The 15,500-nt window shown below is 52.0% G+C and overlaps 16 protein-coding genes across 16 annotated transcripts; 9 read left to right on the forward strand and 7 right to left on the reverse strand.

Annotated features, from left to right (window-relative positions):
* Positions 1–190: 190 nt before the first annotated feature.
* NEDG_01789 (CDP-diacylglycerol--inositol 3-phosphatidyltransferase) lies at positions 191–802 on the forward strand (the record flags this gene model as incomplete). Its single annotated transcript, XM_067689207.1, has 1 exon — positions 191–802. The coding sequence occupies one exon, from the start codon at positions 191–193 to the stop codon at positions 800–802; it is 612 nt and encodes a 203-aa protein (XP_067545007.1).
* A 94-nt stretch (positions 803–896) lies between these two features.
* NEDG_01790 (uncharacterized protein) lies at positions 897–2,006 on the forward strand (the record flags this gene model as incomplete). The annotated part of the gene is made up of 1 exon (XM_067689208.1): positions 897–2,006. One exon carries the CDS (start codon positions 897–899, stop codon positions 2,004–2,006), a length of 1,110 nt encoding a protein of 369 aa, XP_067545008.1.
* A 55-nt stretch (positions 2,007–2,061) lies between these two features.
* NEDG_01791 (uncharacterized protein) lies at positions 2,062–4,071 on the forward strand (the record flags this gene model as incomplete). Its single annotated transcript, XM_067689209.1, has 1 exon — positions 2,062–4,071. One exon carries the CDS (start codon positions 2,062–2,064, stop codon positions 4,069–4,071), a length of 2,010 nt encoding a protein of 669 aa, XP_067545009.1.
* Positions 4,072–4,155: 84 nt separating this feature from the next.
* On the forward strand, positions 4,156–4,914 carry NEDG_01792 (uncharacterized protein; the record flags this gene model as incomplete). Its single annotated transcript, XM_067689210.1, has 1 exon — positions 4,156–4,914. The coding sequence occupies one exon, from the start codon at positions 4,156–4,158 to the stop codon at positions 4,912–4,914; it is 759 nt and encodes a 252-aa protein (XP_067545010.1).
* A 36-nt stretch (positions 4,915–4,950) lies between these two features.
* On the forward strand, positions 4,951–5,397 carry NEDG_01793 (40S ribosomal protein eS19; the record flags this gene model as incomplete). Its single annotated transcript, XM_067689211.1, has 1 exon — positions 4,951–5,397. One exon carries the CDS (start codon positions 4,951–4,953, stop codon positions 5,395–5,397), a length of 447 nt encoding a protein of 148 aa, XP_067545011.1.
* A 44-nt stretch (positions 5,398–5,441) lies between these two features.
* On the forward strand, positions 5,442–6,089 carry NEDG_01794 (uncharacterized protein; the record flags this gene model as incomplete). Its single annotated transcript, XM_067689212.1, has 1 exon — positions 5,442–6,089. One exon carries the CDS (start codon positions 5,442–5,444, stop codon positions 6,087–6,089), a length of 648 nt encoding a protein of 215 aa, XP_067545012.1.
* A 122-nt stretch (positions 6,090–6,211) lies between these two features.
* On the reverse strand, positions 6,212–6,745 carry NEDG_01795 (diphosphoinositol-polyphosphate diphosphatase; the record flags this gene model as incomplete). The annotated part of the gene is made up of 1 exon (XM_067689213.1): positions 6,212–6,745. One exon carries the CDS (start codon positions 6,743–6,745, stop codon positions 6,212–6,214), a length of 534 nt encoding a protein of 177 aa, XP_067545013.1.
* Positions 6,746–6,872: 127 nt separating this feature from the next.
* NEDG_01796 (phosphoglycerate kinase) lies at positions 6,873–8,180 on the reverse strand (the record flags this gene model as incomplete). Its single annotated transcript, XM_067689214.1, has 1 exon — positions 6,873–8,180. One exon carries the CDS (start codon positions 8,178–8,180, stop codon positions 6,873–6,875), a length of 1,308 nt encoding a protein of 435 aa, XP_067545014.1.
* A 28-nt stretch (positions 8,181–8,208) lies between these two features.
* On the reverse strand, positions 8,209–8,886 carry NEDG_01797 (CCR4-NOT transcription complex subunit 4; the record flags this gene model as incomplete). Its single annotated transcript, XM_067689215.1, has 1 exon — positions 8,209–8,886. The coding sequence occupies one exon, from the start codon at positions 8,884–8,886 to the stop codon at positions 8,209–8,211; it is 678 nt and encodes a 225-aa protein (XP_067545015.1).
* Positions 8,887–8,970: 84 nt separating this feature from the next.
* Positions 8,971–9,762, forward strand: NEDG_01798 (2S proteasome subunit alpha 6; the record flags this gene model as incomplete). The annotated part of the gene is made up of 1 exon (XM_067689216.1): positions 8,971–9,762. One exon carries the CDS (start codon positions 8,971–8,973, stop codon positions 9,760–9,762), a length of 792 nt encoding a protein of 263 aa, XP_067545016.1.
* Positions 9,763–9,947: 185 nt separating this feature from the next.
* Positions 9,948–10,397, reverse strand: NEDG_01799 (uncharacterized protein; the record flags this gene model as incomplete). Its single annotated transcript, XM_067689217.1, has 1 exon — positions 9,948–10,397. One exon carries the CDS (start codon positions 10,395–10,397, stop codon positions 9,948–9,950), a length of 450 nt encoding a protein of 149 aa, XP_067545017.1.
* Positions 10,398–10,433: 36 nt separating this feature from the next.
* NEDG_01800 (myb proto-oncogene protein) lies at positions 10,434–11,204 on the reverse strand (the record flags this gene model as incomplete). Its single annotated transcript, XM_067689218.1, has 1 exon — positions 10,434–11,204. One exon carries the CDS (start codon positions 11,202–11,204, stop codon positions 10,434–10,436), a length of 771 nt encoding a protein of 256 aa, XP_067545018.1.
* A 187-nt stretch (positions 11,205–11,391) lies between these two features.
* Positions 11,392–12,711, reverse strand: NEDG_01801 (adenosylhomocysteinase; the record flags this gene model as incomplete). Its single annotated transcript, XM_067689219.1, has 1 exon — positions 11,392–12,711. The coding sequence occupies one exon, from the start codon at positions 12,709–12,711 to the stop codon at positions 11,392–11,394; it is 1,320 nt and encodes a 439-aa protein (XP_067545019.1).
* A 52-nt stretch (positions 12,712–12,763) lies between these two features.
* NEDG_01802 (uncharacterized protein) lies at positions 12,764–13,606 on the forward strand (the record flags this gene model as incomplete). Its single annotated transcript, XM_067689220.1, has 1 exon — positions 12,764–13,606. One exon carries the CDS (start codon positions 12,764–12,766, stop codon positions 13,604–13,606), a length of 843 nt encoding a protein of 280 aa, XP_067545020.1.
* Positions 13,607–13,797: 191 nt separating this feature from the next.
* On the reverse strand, positions 13,798–15,027 carry NEDG_01803 (uncharacterized protein; the record flags this gene model as incomplete). Its single annotated transcript, XM_067689221.1, has 1 exon — positions 13,798–15,027. One exon carries the CDS (start codon positions 15,025–15,027, stop codon positions 13,798–13,800), a length of 1,230 nt encoding a protein of 409 aa, XP_067545021.1.
* A 48-nt stretch (positions 15,028–15,075) lies between these two features.
* Positions 15,076–15,249, forward strand: NEDG_01804 (uncharacterized protein; the record flags this gene model as incomplete). The annotated part of the gene is made up of 1 exon (XM_067689222.1): positions 15,076–15,249. One exon carries the CDS (start codon positions 15,076–15,078, stop codon positions 15,247–15,249), a length of 174 nt encoding a protein of 57 aa, XP_067545022.1.
* Positions 15,250–15,500: the final 251 nt, after the last annotated feature.

Raw genomic sequence — 15,500 nt, forward strand, 5'->3', positions numbered from 1 at the left:
GGCAATGTACAGGGCAAAGGCCAGGAAAGCCAGAACGGCTGAGAGAAAGACGGAGAAAATGGCATCTATCGTAGCAACACTAAGCATCCTAAAAAATAAAAAGTATTCCGGCCGGGGCCTAAGTCTCCCAGCCCCAGCCCCAGCCCCAGTGTCTGCGAAGCAGGAAAAAAGAAATTTAGCAAACAAAAGCATGAAAGAAGCAGGACGCGTTCAGGAGCAGAGGGGCGTGCCCAAGAGTGTTTTTATGTACCTTCCAAACATCGTGGGGTATGTGAGGCTGGGGCTGTTGCTAGCGTCTCTGGCAGCGCCAGTTCGGGTTTTTGTCTGTCTCTACGCTGTTTCCTACCTCCTAGATGCGTTAGACGGGCACCTGGCAAGGGGCCTGGGGCAGGTGTCGCAGCTGGGGGGTATTTTGGACATGTCTTTGGACCGGGCGTCTTCTACGGTTCTGGCTATGCAGGTCGTGAGGGAGCATCCGCGGCTGTTCCCGTTATGCGGGGCGGTGGTGGTGCTTGATCTGGTTGCGCACATGTTCTGTGTGGTGAATGGGGCCCTGACCAAAACGTCGCACAAGGCGCAGAAAGTGAGCGCAGACCGGAGCCTAGTTGATGTGACGCTTTCAGTGTACTACAACAAAGGGGTGCTCTTCGCAACCTGTCTCCTCACGGAGCTGTTCCTGATCAATGTGCTGTGTCCGTTTTCCGTGGTGGCAGGTCTTGTGATGCTGCCCGTCTTTCTATTCAAGCAGGTTACTAACGTGCTGCAGCTGTGGAAGGCAGCGCATTCGCTGAGCACGATTTAGGCGTGGGGTGGTCCAGCGCTCCAGAGGCGGACGTCCATCTATAAATCTTATCAGTGTCTGTTCGGGGTATATATTGAATCTTTTTTTGTAGGAAATGGTGCGCTTGTTTTGGACGAGGTTGTCCATGGCACTGGGGGTCACTTATGGGGCATCGGGGTTAGTTCGGGGCGCAGAGATGAACGCTGAGGAAATAGAGGGGAGCAGCTCGCAGGGGCGGGGTTCTACCGGCGGGCAGGGCGACGTCCGCGGGGGTTTTCGGGCCGGTTTTCGGGCAGGCGGTCCTGAAAGAGGTTCAGTGTTCGGGTTAGTGGGTGGGGCGAGGATGGCGAGGGGATCATTTTTAAATGAAAATCAGGGTGGGGGGTCGGATAGTTCGGGGATGTACACGCTGGGGGGGCTTCTAAGGTCGATTGAGTCTTTTGCCAAGTGGATCTACCGCGCCACCGTTCCCCAGACCATACCCTTTGGCATTGACTCGTTTGGGACCATCAGCCCCGCCACGACCAACGACCCGTCCAATGCCTTTGTACTGTCCAGCTTCATGCTGTTTACGCTGTTTTTGCTTGGCTCGGGGATGGTCATTTGCGGGGAAAGGTTTAGAGTACTGCATCTTAGTGTGGTGGTGTTCATATACGGGTTTTCAGGTATCTTCGCCAATGTGAAAAAGATTGGGGGAATGCTGCTTTTACCTGAAAAGGATTTCTGCACGGGGCTTTGTTTGGGCGAGGAAGAGCTATTTCGGGGGTACCTGGTTTTATCGGGCGGTTTGTGTTTCCTTGCCGGGTACCTTGTATCTTTGGCCCTCAAAGTGTTCTTCAAGACCTTGATGGTGAGCCTCTGTCTTCTTTTCTTCGTTTATGGCCCAGGCGGCACAATCGTTGGAGAGGTTGGGATCCAGAACAGCTTGATTGTTCTGGGGGTGTTGCTGTTCGGGTACTTCTTCCTTTTGTCAGTTATCCAGAAAAAGGTCGAGATCTACCTCCACCGCATATTCTTTGGCTTTTTTGGGTCACTCCTGCTCTGCTTCTCGATCATGGAGTACCAGGGAGAGCCTAGTTTTGTTCCCCGAGTTCTGCTCAACTATCGGGCCTCTGAGTGCCTCAGCCGCCCCCTAGACATACAGACCCTGGTGTTCCTTGTGGGCGGTGCTCTCTTCTCCGTTTACATGCAGTCAAAGTCTTGCTCCCCGTCTCATATGGCCTAATAAATTTGTGTCAGGGTGTATCAGTGCTTAAAGCCAACAACAAATTTTCTTATCTATGAAAAGTTCTTTCTTAGCACACCTTAAGCTCATAAACTACACCACACGCCCAGGCCAAACCCAAACCCAAACCAGCCCGAACACATCTCTGGAGCTAGAGCGCGGCAAGATGACTGCGCTCGCTGGCCCAGACACTGAGAGCACCCAGGCATTGATGGACACCCTTGCAGGCATCTCTTCCAAGGCGTGCAGCACGGGAGAGGTCCTGGTGGCTGAGGGCGGTGTGCTGCTCCCAAGAAATCGCAGAACCTGGAGGGGGCGGGTGAGCTACTCCTCGCCCAGCCCGAACCAGCACACAGACCTCTACCACAACATTCCCCTAAGAAAGCTGCTGGAGTACTCTGCAGTCTTCCACCAGAGACCTGCATCCTTTGTGGGCCACCTGACCGAGGCGCTTGGGCTGGCCAAGCACCTGCCCACTCCATACACAACCCTTACACCAACTGTGCGGGGAAAGGTTTTGGTTTTGCTGGGCCTGCTAAGACAGAAGGAGGTTTATCTCTGGCACGGGTCACTGGAGCACCTGTCCCCCGAAGACACTGCCGCGGTGCTGCAGACGATGCGAAGCACCCGGGCAACCACTCTGGTCACTGTCAGCCACACCAGGGACCTTTGTCTCTCTGCGTTTGACAATCTCATTCTCATGGACGAGGGAGAAGTCATCTACAGTGGAAGGTTTCAGGACTTCTCCATTCCCATGCCTAAGAGGTTGTTTGGGGGTCTGGGCCTGGGGGGTGAGGTGGAGGTGGACAGGGATGTGCTGCTGTGTCCTTCACTCCAGCCAGTTCGGGGGAGTGCGTTGGGCATTGCCTTTGCTATCTGGAGGAGGTCGTTGCACTTTGAGGGGTACTTCAGAGGGTTCATCTACATAAAGCACATCACCTACACCTGCCTGGCCCTGGGTCTTCTGGAGGCTGTCTCGGTTGCAGTCCCTGACCACGGGCCAATGACCCTGAAAGAAAGGCTCCTAAGAGGTTCTAGTGCAGCCGCCTTCTTTCAGAACGTTTACAGCCTTCAGAACGAGAAGCTTGTGGAGATATACACGGCGCTTGAGTACCTCTCACTGGTGCCATACACCCTGAAGGTGTGGCTGTTCATTACAGCGGTTTTTGTGGCCCTTCTTTTCACCGGCTCTGTGATTGAGACAGACACTCCCAGGAACCGCGCCTTCTACCTGAAGAACCTTAGGGAGGGAGAGTTTCTTCCGCGGCATCTTTTTTTGGCGCAGTTGCTGGAGGGCTGGTTCACCAAGGGGGTGGTTGCGTTTGTTCTTTCAGTCGCTGGTCTGTGGATTGCCCTGGCTATAACGCACAGCCAGTCCTCAGGGTTTGAGCTGTTTTCTTTTGGCATGTACCTGGGCGGGGTGGTAGCTTCTTCTGCTAGCATCTTCTTATACTGCATGGCGCTGCAGTTTCTTCCTGTTTCCTTCAAAACAAAGAGTGTCGTTGTTCTGGGTGTGGTGGTGCTTCCGTCGCTGGTTTTTTGGTGTTTGGCCATCAACACCATCCACTTCCACCCGTACCTCCTAATAACCAACCCCTACAACGTAAATGGGATCTGGGGGAGCATTTCCGGGCTTTTGGGTCGGCGCCCCAATTACATCATCAACGCTGTGTTTTCCGGGGGCATCATTCCCCTCTGTGTCTACCTTGTTATGTTACAGCCGCCAATGCTGGTGCCGTACATCTACCTCTACGGCGGGGCAGCACAAAAGCATCTCATAAACGCTCTGGGCATTAACACGTGGATGCTCAACCACCTGATGATCGCACAGATAGGCATTTACAACGTATCGGGCAAGGTAACTTCGGACAAACACATTCTTGCAATTGTGCATTCAACACCTTCCAAGGACCTCTGCTTTCTTACCGACCTTGGAACGTCAAGAAAGCTTTTCTCACCCTTCACCCACTACCACCTGGTTCTAAAAACACTCCTCCTCTTTGCTTTGCCCATTCTGTGCCTCTGTGCCTCAGTCCATCTCAGGCACAGGTCCAATACTATCTAAACATTTCACAACCGCACACTGCCATGCCTGATGCGGCCCGATCCGACAAGGTATGATATTTTATCTCAATAAAAATTTTCGCCCATGACAGATATACAGATAAACCCAAAGAGAAGAACCTTAACCGGCACAGGCCTCCTCATGCTTGCTGCCACCATTGTCCTGTCATACCTCACCCTTACCACAACCAAAGCTCAAAGGTTTTCAACCATAACCGCCTCTAGGATACTTCCCATTCCCATCGACGTCATTCTGGACGTAGTTACCCCAGCAGCCGTGGCAGGAGCTGCAGCTGCCACGGGGGCGGCCGCACAGGCCGTCTATTACGGGATAGGCGTCTGCTCCTGGGCCAGGAAGTCCCTTAGAAAGCGGCGCCTAAAGAAAAAGCTGAAAAAGAGCACCGAGTTAACGGGTAGTTTAACAGCGTCGATGGAGCATTTGCTTTCCCACTCCGAACCTGACCTCTGTCCCGAAGCACCCAACCCAAGCACCTCGCCCATGGCAGGCTCTGCGCCTCGGCACCTACCCCATCCCCCAGAGGGTCTCAGAGCTCGGCCAATCTCCACGGCCGCCCTCAGAGACAGTACCAGTCGTCCCCAGTCCCTGCCCGCCCCCGTACCAGGACCCATGCCTAGCCTCGCCCACGCCCCCACCAAGCACCCGAAACCACTCCCTGGACCCATTTACGCCAACCAACCTGTACACCCAACCACGCCCCAACCCAGATCCTCACAACGCTCCAATTTGCCCCAGGCCCGCCCAGAGACCATTCCCCCGCCACTGCCTCCCCGAAACCACCAAACCCCTTTTGGGCGCACGAACATCTACCGACTGGCTCACTGACCGAAGACACTTATTTTTTTTTATTTTACGCCCCAGATGAAAATAGAAGAGATCTGCCCAGCAAAGTTCATAGCCACTCTTTCAAAAGCGCTAGAAGACGAGAAGAAAATAACCCCTCCCGCAGACACAGCACACATCAAAACAGGACACGGAAGACAAATAGCACCCGAAGAAGAAAACTGGTACTTTGTCAGAACAGCCTCTATCCTTAGGAAGCTATACATAGAAGAGCTTACCAACCCAGAGAAGAGCAGACACGGCTTTGGAACAATGTGGTTCGCACGCGTCTACGGAGGAGCCAAGAACAACGGCCACAAACCCTCGCATGTAGTCTCCGGATCAAAGAGTCTGGTCAGAAGGATCCTCCAGTCCCTCGAGGGTCTTAAGTTTGTCTCCCAAATCCCGAACGGTGGAAGGAAGCTCACAGCCACGGGCCTCTCCTACCTTGGAGAAGTAGCTAACAAAGCTGCTCTATCAGCCTAAGCCTAATAAATGCGCTTTTAAAGTGAAAATATTTTTTTCGGGTAATGCAACTTACATACAAAGCAGCAGAAGGGATCTTTTGGCTCCTTCCACTAATTCTTACGCACTTAATTGGTAAGAAACGCAATGCAGCCATCAACGACTTCCTTAACGCCCACCTCACAGAGTACCGGTTTTTGTTCTTCCTTACGGTGGTCCTTGACTATGCCATTGCCTACTGGATCAGGAGGCAGGCGATTCTCCACAACGTCCAAACAAAAATAAAGGTAGATGCCGGAGACTACATCACCATTCGCCGCGAAGCCTCAGAGGAGAGCAAGAAAGAAGGAGAAGAAGAGGTGGAGGAGGTAGAAATGACCATGGTTCAGTACGACACCGAGGTAATTGACGTGCACATGTCCAAGATACTTACGTCAACACTGGCATACACTGCAATGCATCTAATTACTAAGTCGCCCCAGGCCATTCTTATGCATATCTTTAACCCACTCAAAAACATTCTTTTCTCGCCAATACACATTGAGTACATTAGAGGCAGGTCTATGCTCCGACCATTCTCCAAGAACATTATGTTTGAGTTTGGAGGCAGTGCAGAGGCTTCCACCGCTGCAAAGGAACAGTCCGAAAAGACCGAAAAACCCAAAGCCGCACCCGTTCCAGCTAAAGAGGATAAGATCAAGAAAGAAGAGTAGGCCACGTCAAGGATGGTTTGTGTTTAGTAGTGCTGTCTGTTCAGGTGCTGGGCCACTAAGCTATGCAATAAATAGCCTACTGTTTTGCTTGGTCCCGGCATGTTGCGGCATGTGGCGGTACACTACTCCTTTGGTTCAAGTACAAGGCCTGGGACGTAGAGGCGCTTGTTGTCGGTGTTGGCCTTGGAGAGCGAGGCTGCTTTGAGAACGATTTTGGTTAGGGCTCTGACCTCGGAGTGAAGCAGGGCGTCTTCCAGGGTCATTAGCTGTCTGATGCGCTCGTGGCGCTCTTTCCAGTCGTTGAGCACCTTTTTAACGTCGAGGATGTACCAGTCAATCCCCGACTCTGTTAGTGCCGGCTCGCGGTCTATTTCCCCAATGACTCCCGCTTCTTCAAGGGCTTCTTTTCCGGCGGCATAGAAGGGCTCCTCCTGGTGGTCGACTCCGCCTTTTGGGAGAATAAGCTTTTTGGTTCTTCTTCCGCTCACCAGGTAGACCTGGCCCTTGTAGATGGGTATGCATCCAACCATTTTGCGGCCGTGCTTTTTGCCCGCCTGGGCCAGAGACTTGCGCTTCTCCCCGCGGCCGAGGAAGAGGGGCCACAAGACAAAGAGACAGATGGCAAGTCCTATTGCTGCACTTATCCAGGGTTTCATGCCCCTTCAGGGTCCAGCGTATTTAAAGCAGGCGCTTTCTCTGTTTCAAAGCCACCCACTGAGGAGACAGACATAGTTTGAAAAAGATCGGAAAACAAGAAGACCAACGAACCAGCCCACCCCGCGCCTAGATGCGATCTGCCAGGGCTTCTATGCCCGGAAGCACTTTTCCTTCAAGCGCTTCCAGGGTCGCTCCTCCGCCCGTGAAAATCAGGTCAAAAGAGGGGGCGTAGTTGTGGAGGTGGATGTACGACGAGGTGTCCCCCCCGCCCGCAGCCATCATTCCCGGGGTGCCCGTGCGCGAGAGAAACCTTCTTCGCGTTTCAATGATTTTCAGGGCCGTTTCCGTTCCGTGGGCAAACTTTTTTTGCTCGGCCAGTCCCAGGGTTCCATTCCAGAAAATCCGTTTGCTTTTGCTTATAACAGTATTTAAAAGATCTTCTGTGCTCGGGCCTATGTCTCTGATGCTTTGCACCAGCTGGGGGGTTACTTTGTGCGGGAGAATCGTTTCCCCGCTTTCCAGGAGGTAGTCGGCGCTGAGGAAGATGTTTGCTCCGTGCCGGGCAGCGCTCTCCATTATCTCTGAGGTGTGCTCCACCTCCCCAGTGTCAAACGGCGTGGACAGAAGGCCCCCAAGGAAAATGTTGGACGCCACACCGGCCAGGCTCTTTACCAGGCCTATTTTATCGGCTAGCTTGCACCCCCCAATGATTAGCAGGTCAATCGGCTTTTTCGGGTCTGTTTTGAAGGCGTCGGGTGTTCGGGCGTTTTCCGTGAACCTTTTCAGGGTGGTGGGGTCGGTGTCCAGGGGGGAGAGTTCTTCGGGGGGCGCAGCCTCGCCAAGGAGCAGGCTCAGGCCCTGGACCTCGGAGTCAACCAGAAGCCCGGCCACTTTTTCCAGAGGCAGGCCGACCACCGAGTAGTCTTTGCGGTGCAGAACGCCAAAACCGTCACTGACCATAACGTCGCAGTTGTTTTTCACAAAGGCGTCAAACAGCTCCCTGCTTGCCACGTCCTTCTTGTTCCTTTCAACCTTTAGGGTTCTTAGATTCTGCACCATGGTCCAGCGGCCCCTCTGGGCGCCCTCGTCCTTGGACATAAAGGCAAACTCAAAAACGGCCTTTTCGTCTGCCGACTGAAGAAGCCTGTTCAGCTCCTCCAAGACCACCTGCACGCCCCCAGAGGAGGGGCTGTTCACAGGGTCCTCGTCCTCTTCAGGCCTCCCCAGGTGTGTTCCAATAACAATGCTCTGGACGCCGCGCTTAATGAGAAACTTAATCGTTGGCAGGGTTCTTCTGAGCTTGGTGCTATCTGTAACTGTGCCGTCCTGGATGGGGGCGTTGTAGTCAACCCGAAGAAAGACTCGGCGCCCTTCCAGGTCAATATCTCCCAAAGTTTTCTTGCCTGCGTATACCTCGTGTGTCCACTGGCGCATGTAAACAAACAGCTGTCTAATTTTCTATTTATTGGCCCACCTCTGCGCATATACTCTTGGTCTTTGGCTCGTACCCGTCTTCGGTTATTCTTCGATAGAACGGGTTGAAATGGCAGTTCTCGTAGTGTTTCTGCCTGGACTCCTGGGCCGGCTTGAAAAGGAAAAGTGCTGTTAGTCCTTCAATGTTTTCTATTTCTCTTATTTCAACGACTTCTTCTTCGGGGTGTTTGGTATCGATGATCTTTTCTATCTTGGTTTTCAGGACGGACATTTGGTCCCTGGAGAAGGAGTCTTCCTCTTTTCCTTTTTCGTGGAGGTAGAGGCATCCTTCGTTGCTGCATTTGATGCCGCGGAGAAAAAAAGAGCAGTATTTGGTCGTTCCAAAGGTGCACTTAACTACTTTCTCCCCAAGCTTGCATCCGTCCATTTCTTTTATTGCGTCAGTGGCACAGTCTTCTCGGTGGTAGGTAATGTATGCGCTGTACATCCCCTCTGAGGATCTTTCAAACTTAGCGTCTTTCCTTTTGCTGAGCACCACTTTAACTATTTCGCCAAAGCCGCCAAACAGTCTCTTTGAGCGAAGAAACTCTTCTCGCGCAAACTCTACTGGAATTCCAACGGCGTAAACGAGGTTTCTCTGCAGTACACGAACGCTTTGAAGATCTTCTTTTTCCGTCGTTTTTCTATCTCCCCCCTCTGCTTGCATTTTCTTAAATATTGCTGAAATATTAAATAGCCCGTTTCAAAGTTTAGTTTAGCGAAGCTTAATACATTTGTTTTTTTGTTTGCCATGTCGAGTAATGAAAGGTACAACTACTTCTGTGTCTTTACGCCCGAGGGGAAGGTTCTTCCCATTGAAAGCATCTTTAGATCGACGGAGCACGGAGGTGTCTGTGTTGCTTTAAGGAACAAAGAAACAGGTATTATCATTGCCCAGCGCACCGGAAAGAACGACAAGTTCACCGATGGCAAGTCAAAGATAAAGCAGCTTGACACCAGCCTGGTCTACAGCTATGCAGGCATCACCAACGACGGAGAAAGGTTTGGGGAGGAAATCAAGCATAAGCTCCAGGAGGAAAAGCACCGCACAGGCACCGTTCTGCCAATAGCGCACCTTATCCGGGACACTCAGTTTATTTGCGGTCTTGAGGTAATGCGTTACGGCAACCGAGCTATGGGGGCGTCAGTCGTTATGGTTGGCGTGGAAAAGGGGGAGGTAACCTTGGTTGAAATTCTACCGACTGGAGAGTCGATTCCGTGCACTGGAAGCTGTATTGGTGCCCGGGCCCAATCTGCCAGAACGGTTTTGGATGCCCAGGGCGACCGGCTTCTTTCCCTTTCCAGCGAGGAGCTTCTCTCTCTCGGCCTAGCAGCCTTCCAAAACGCCGTTAACAATCCAGCCGTTATTTCTTCGGGGTCTTTTGATGTCTGCACTGTTTCAGCCAGCGCCCAAGCTGCTGCTCCCGTTACCTTCACACCTGGAAGTTCGCTCAACCTCACGCCCATGCCCGCTTCCTCCACCACCTCCACCGCCTCTACCGCCTCGCCCACCACCTCGCCCACCACCCCGCCCCAATCTTAGTCCGGGTTAGTGTTCGGGTTGTGCCCTGTGCCGTACCGTGCCTGGGGCATTGTACCGTGCCGTGGCCCCCGTACCGTACCTTACAACACCTTACAACACGTTGCAACACCGAACAGATGGTTTATTCTTCTCTGCTGTCTACCCAGGACCAGGACCAACCCCAGGACCAACCCCAGACCCGAACCCTACCCGAATAAAACCATCTTAACGTGTTCCTGAACCTCATGAACATCAAGGGCGGCAGTGAAGGTGGTGAGACTGTCTCGGTACCTTTCACAGAGCTTGGTGGTGACGGCAGTTTCCCAGGTAAGGAACTTATCTGTGTCCTGGGTTGGGCTGGGGTGTGAGATGTCTATGTACGTGCCTGCAATGCTGGCTGTGGCCATGGCTTTGTCTATGGTGGCCTCAGCATATTTCAGGAGATTCTGTGCCTCTGTGTAAAGAAAACTGCCTTCCTCGTTTCTTTCGAAAACCAGGGCGCATATCTGAGCGACCAAGAAACGCAGCTCCTTGGGCGATTTAATGCTTGAAAGCTTCTCTGAAAGCGTTGAGAGGTTTTTTTCTTCTGGATAGCTCCAAAAAGCGTTAAAACTGTCTTTCCGCTGAATGTCCTCAAATAATTTTCTGATGTTCATATTCATTAAAAAAACAAAGTACAAAAGCATTTATTCCTACTTCTCTCCGAGTGAGAGCATAACAAGACCAGTCATACCATCCTCGTCGCTCGGGGTGCTTCTTTCTTTCTTCTCTGTGCGGGGGTTCTTTATCGTTTGAAGAGGAATGTTCCACCTTTGTTTCGGGTCGTAGCCATCGCTATAATACATCTGTTTGGTTTTTTGCAGTTCGTTGTATGCTGAGTTAGCCAGTGCGTTGAAAAGATGGTCATTAGAAAGGGACTGGACACAGAGGGAGGAAGTCCTTCGCCTGTGCCAGGTAAGACCCTCTGCATCGTTGGCGCCGTCCTCCTGGGCAAAGTGTCGGTGGGCGTGTGCTAGCGCTGGGCGCATTGGGATGCCAAAGTCTCCTGAAATGCTGTTTGAGCGCAGGTGCCTGCCGTGCTTCTTTTGCATGCTGCTGTTCCAATGATTTTTGATGGCATTATCTGTGCGTCCTGGTAAGTGCTTGGCTATGTCTGACCACTTGTTCCCGTATCGGTTGTGGAGGGAAATGATAAGCCTGTCCTCTTCGGGAGTAAACGGTGTTTTGATAATGTGCGGGTCCAGGTGATTGTGCCACCTCTCCCTGCACTGCTTGCCCACTCTGCCCCCTAGTTTTTTGGCAATGTAGGTCCATCGTTTAGGTCCAAATGCTTTAACAAGAATGCGGAGCTTTTCGTCTTCTTCTCTTGTCCAGGGCCCCTTTATCTGAGGCTCTGGGTGAAGATCCTCTAGCTCGTCTCCCGTGTTTTCCATTTCGCTTAGCTGTTTACTCTGGTCGTCCATATGAACGGGTTTATCAACAAATAAAAAAAAGCAGAAATATAGTTATTTGATGGGCGCAGTTCGATGGAAACTGTGGGCTGTTTGGTGTTCAGGCGGTGTTTATTGGTGGCGTGTGCGGGTTGGCATGGTCTAGACCATCTATGGAGCCATCAGCTCTGGCGCAATCACTGGCAAACTGGCCAGTAGCCTAGTAGCGGTACTCGTTGCTTTTGTATGGTCCAGCGGCTGGGAGGCCGAGATAGGCGACCTGAGACTCTGAGAGCGGGGTGATTGTGTGGCCAAGGCCCTCAAGGTGCATCCGGGCCACGTCCTCGTCCTCCTGTTTGCTCAGGAAAAGAATGGCGCCCCTTGGCGCGGCTGAAGCCTCAAAGTCTTGCCAGAGCCTCAAAACAGCCAGAACCTGACAGCTAAAGCTGGTGCTCATAACAAAGCTTGAGTGTCCTGTGGCGCAGCCAAGGTTGGAGAGTCTTCCCTCTGCCAGAAGCACCAGTGAGCGGCCACTGGGCAGAACGATTCTTTCGGCGTTGTTTCCCATGGAGACGACCTTGACTGCGTTGGCGTAGATCCAGGCGGCGTCTATTTCAATGTCAAAGTGTCCGATGTTAGCGAGAATGGCTAGGTCCTTCATCTCCACAAAGTCTTCCTCGGTCAGAATGTCTCGGTTTCCCGTCGCTGTCACCCAAATATCAACCTCTTTCCTGACCTGGTCGACGCGGCAGACTCGGTACCCCTCCATCACGGCCTGCATGGCGCAAATAGGGTCGATCTCCGAGACTGTTACGATTGCGCCCATTTTGGCCATGGCCTGGGCGCATCCTTTGCCGACGTCTCCGTGTCCACAGATGTGCACTCTCTTCCCAGCAATCATGGCGTCAGTTGCCCGCTTAATGCCGTCAATCAGAGACTCTCTGCACCCGTAGATGTTGTCAAACTTGCTTTTCATGACGCTCTCGTTGATGCATATGGCAGGTATTTTCAGGGTGTTCTTTTTCAGGTATCCCTGGAGAATGTGGGTTCCGGTGGTTGTTTGCTCCGTCTGTCCCTTGATCTTTGGGATCAGTTCGGGGTAGGTGGTGTGGAGAAGGGTGGTGAGATCTCCGCCGTCGTCGATGATCAGGTTGGGGCCTTCGGGCCACTTGTTGAGCACGGCGTTCAGGCACCAGAAGTACTCTTCGGTCGTTTCGCCCTTCCAGGCGTAGATGGAAAGACCTTTTTTAACCAGGGCAGCAGCAGCCTTGTCCTCGGTGCTGAGAATGTTTGACGAGCACCAAGCGACCTCGGCGCCCATAGACACCAGGACCTCAATCATAACGGCCGTTTGGACCGTCATGTGGAGACTCCCAGCGATTCTAGCGCCTTTGAGGGGTTTTGAGGCCTGGTGTCTTTTTTCGAGCGTTTGCATTCCAGGCATTTCATTCCTGGCAAAAAGCAGAGCTTCTTCTCCCAGGTCTGCGAGTTCTAGGTTTTTTATCTTGTAGTCCGGGAATGTTTCTCTTGTGTCAGCCATGTAAAAAATTTGCAGCTAAGACTTTATATGAAACCTCGCCTCTGTTTACCAAATGAAAGAAAGCTCTAGCGGAAAGGCACTCGCGTGGAAGAAGCTTATGCTTGTTCCCATGGAAGACAACTTCCACCTTCTCAAGACCGCAGAGATACCCCCCGAGGCACTGCAGAACATCCTGGTTGATATTGATCGCTCAGTCAACGAGGTTAAGGTATCGATGGGGGGAGGCTTAGATAGCGAAACAAGAGACTACAACCCAACGCAGAGAAAGAAGGAGCTGAAAGAGGTGCTTGTAGCCTTTGCTCGTTACAACACCACCATTGAGTACTGCCAGGGCCTCTCGTACTATGCCGCCTTTCTTTTGCAGTTTTTTCCGGCAGAGGAGTCTTTCGCTATCCTCTGCCGGACGATTCAGGTCAACCAGATAGAGAGTCTTTTTGACAAGCAGCTCTCTCTGGTTGCCCGGGTACTTAGCGTCCACGGCCGCGTATTAAACCTTACCCTCCCAGAAAGCATCAGGAAGAGCATCCAGCGCATTGGCAACAACTCGCACGACTATGCAGCCGGGTGGTACCTGACTCTTTTTTCAAGGCTATCGCCTTCTTTGTATGCGGAGGTGCTTGACCTCTTCTTTATGCACGGGTTTTCAGTGCTTTTCCACGTTGCATCGGCGCTGGTGGAGGTAGGGCATTACACCTACATCACAGGGAAGCCTTCGGAGATAGACCAGCAAACGCAGATACTTTTCAAGCTTGCAGAGTTTCCCATTTCCACCAAAGCCTTCAAAGCCGTCCTAGCCCGGAACATGCAAATGCTCAGCACCTCAGATATTAACCACATGCTTGGCCACCTACCTATGCCTGGCCACCTACCACTAACCACCACTAACCACCACTAACCACTAACCACCACCAACCAGTTACCTGAGACCTGGACCTGGACCTGGCCACCTACCAGTTACCTGAATAAAAAACTTACCATCACTTGCCATCCTGACCCTGGCACCGACCCTGACCCACACACCATAACCCATTTATTGACTCATTTGCAAGCTGGCCCAAAGGCGCCAGTCTGCCGCCTGACTCGGTCTTAGTTCTGCTCAAACAGACGGGGGAAGACGGGGCGGGGCATAGCATCAAGCTTTTTCTTCTCGCTGCGTATTTGCTCGCTCAGTGTTGACACGGCCTGAACTATGGTCTGCCTTCTCTGCTCAAACCTCTTCTCCTCGTTAGCGGCAATTGCATCAATCTGGGCCTTGGCTGCAGTTATGTCCGCTATTTTCTTTGGGATGGCAATGGCAAACTGGGCCAGCTGCCCAACCACGGGCATGGGCAGGCTGAGGACAGCCTTGGGGCTCCTGGCGTGGAGGGCCTCCTGGCTGCTCAGGGCCGTTTTCAGGCTCTTGAGCTGCTCGCAGGGGTTGGCAGACAGTTTGCCTTCTTCCTCCTCCTTGCTTTTGATAAGCTCTGCAATGACCACCTCCTGCTCAACGAGTGCATCCTTCTGCTTTCTTGCCTTTTCAATCTCCACGGACTTAAGCTCGTACTCCTTGGCCTTCTCCTCCATAACCTCTAGCTCGCTGTTCTTGCGGGCAAGAACGGTGTTCTTCTCTTGGATGAGGGTGGCTTTGATCTCCTGGAGCTTTTTAACGTCTTCTGGGTAGATGATTTTCTTTATCTTACCTATTTTGGCCGTTACGTCGTTAAGCTTATTCCTCTGAACCTCCAGCTCTTGCTTCTTGACGGTAAGCTCTGTTTCCTTGACCCTCTTCTTCTCTTCCATGTCCTTGATTTTCTCGTCCTTCTCTTTGAAGATGTCCTGCATGGACAGAAGCTTGATAATCCGGTTCTTCTCCGCGCTGATTTCTTTTTCCTCCTTTGAGCTTAGAGGCTTCTCTCGGATGCGGCTGTCAATTGCCTGTAGCTTGTTCCTGAGCTCGGTGGCACTTTTCATGTTGAGCTTTTTCTTTTCCTCGCCTACTGACTGTGAGAGTGTTTTGAGCTCTGCTCCCGACTTCTTCAGGTCGGTGGTGAGCAGGTCTTTCTCTTTCTGGAGAGTGTTGATTGCTTGCTGGATCTCTGCCTGGGCATCGAACAGCTCTTTCTGCCCCGTGCTCTTTCTGAACTCTTCGATCCGAACGTTGAATCTTTCAGTCATTTGAGCTATCTTCTCCTGGATGTTTTTCATTTGGGTGTTGCACTCTTTGAGAACGTCCAAGTGTTTTCTGACTCCCTGGAACTTGTAAACTTTCTGGTTTTTTCTTCGGTCGGCATCGTCTCTCTGCTGCATTACTGCTTGCTTCTCTTCAACGACTGTCATTTACCCTGGGTGGAGGAGAATAAAAAAAATAAAAAGAAAGCACCAGCCATGGAAGACAGAAGAGAAGAGACGCATCCAAATAAAAAAAGATTTGCAGGCCCCTCCTTCAACGCCTCCCCAAACCCCGAAGACCTTCCAATCCCAACGATTCCCGAGGGATACACTCTTAAAAAGCCAGGGGCTCCACAGGCTCGCAAGAAAGGAAAGAAGCACCCGGCCTAGGGATCGTGTATTTAATAAAATTATTTCTGTTCTCGCAACTTACGTTGCCTAGAAGCACGCGGAGGATGCATTGCGGGGGGATACTGCCTTTTATCGGTTCTATGCTCTGTCGGGTGCATACTTCAGTGTCTCTAAGCGAATAATTCTCTGGAGGTTGTCCTCCCTTTAGGTTTAATGGGCTAGTTCGGGTTCGGAGACAGCACGTACGGTCATCGTTTTATTTATTAACAAGGTAGTGTTGGCACCTGGGC

The sequence above is a fragment of the Nematocida displodere genome, assembly GCF_001642395.1.
Source record: "Nematocida displodere strain JUm2807 chromosome Unknown 8, whole genome shotgun sequence".
NCBI classification, from domain to species: Eukaryota; Fungi; Microsporidia; genus Nematocida; species Nematocida displodere.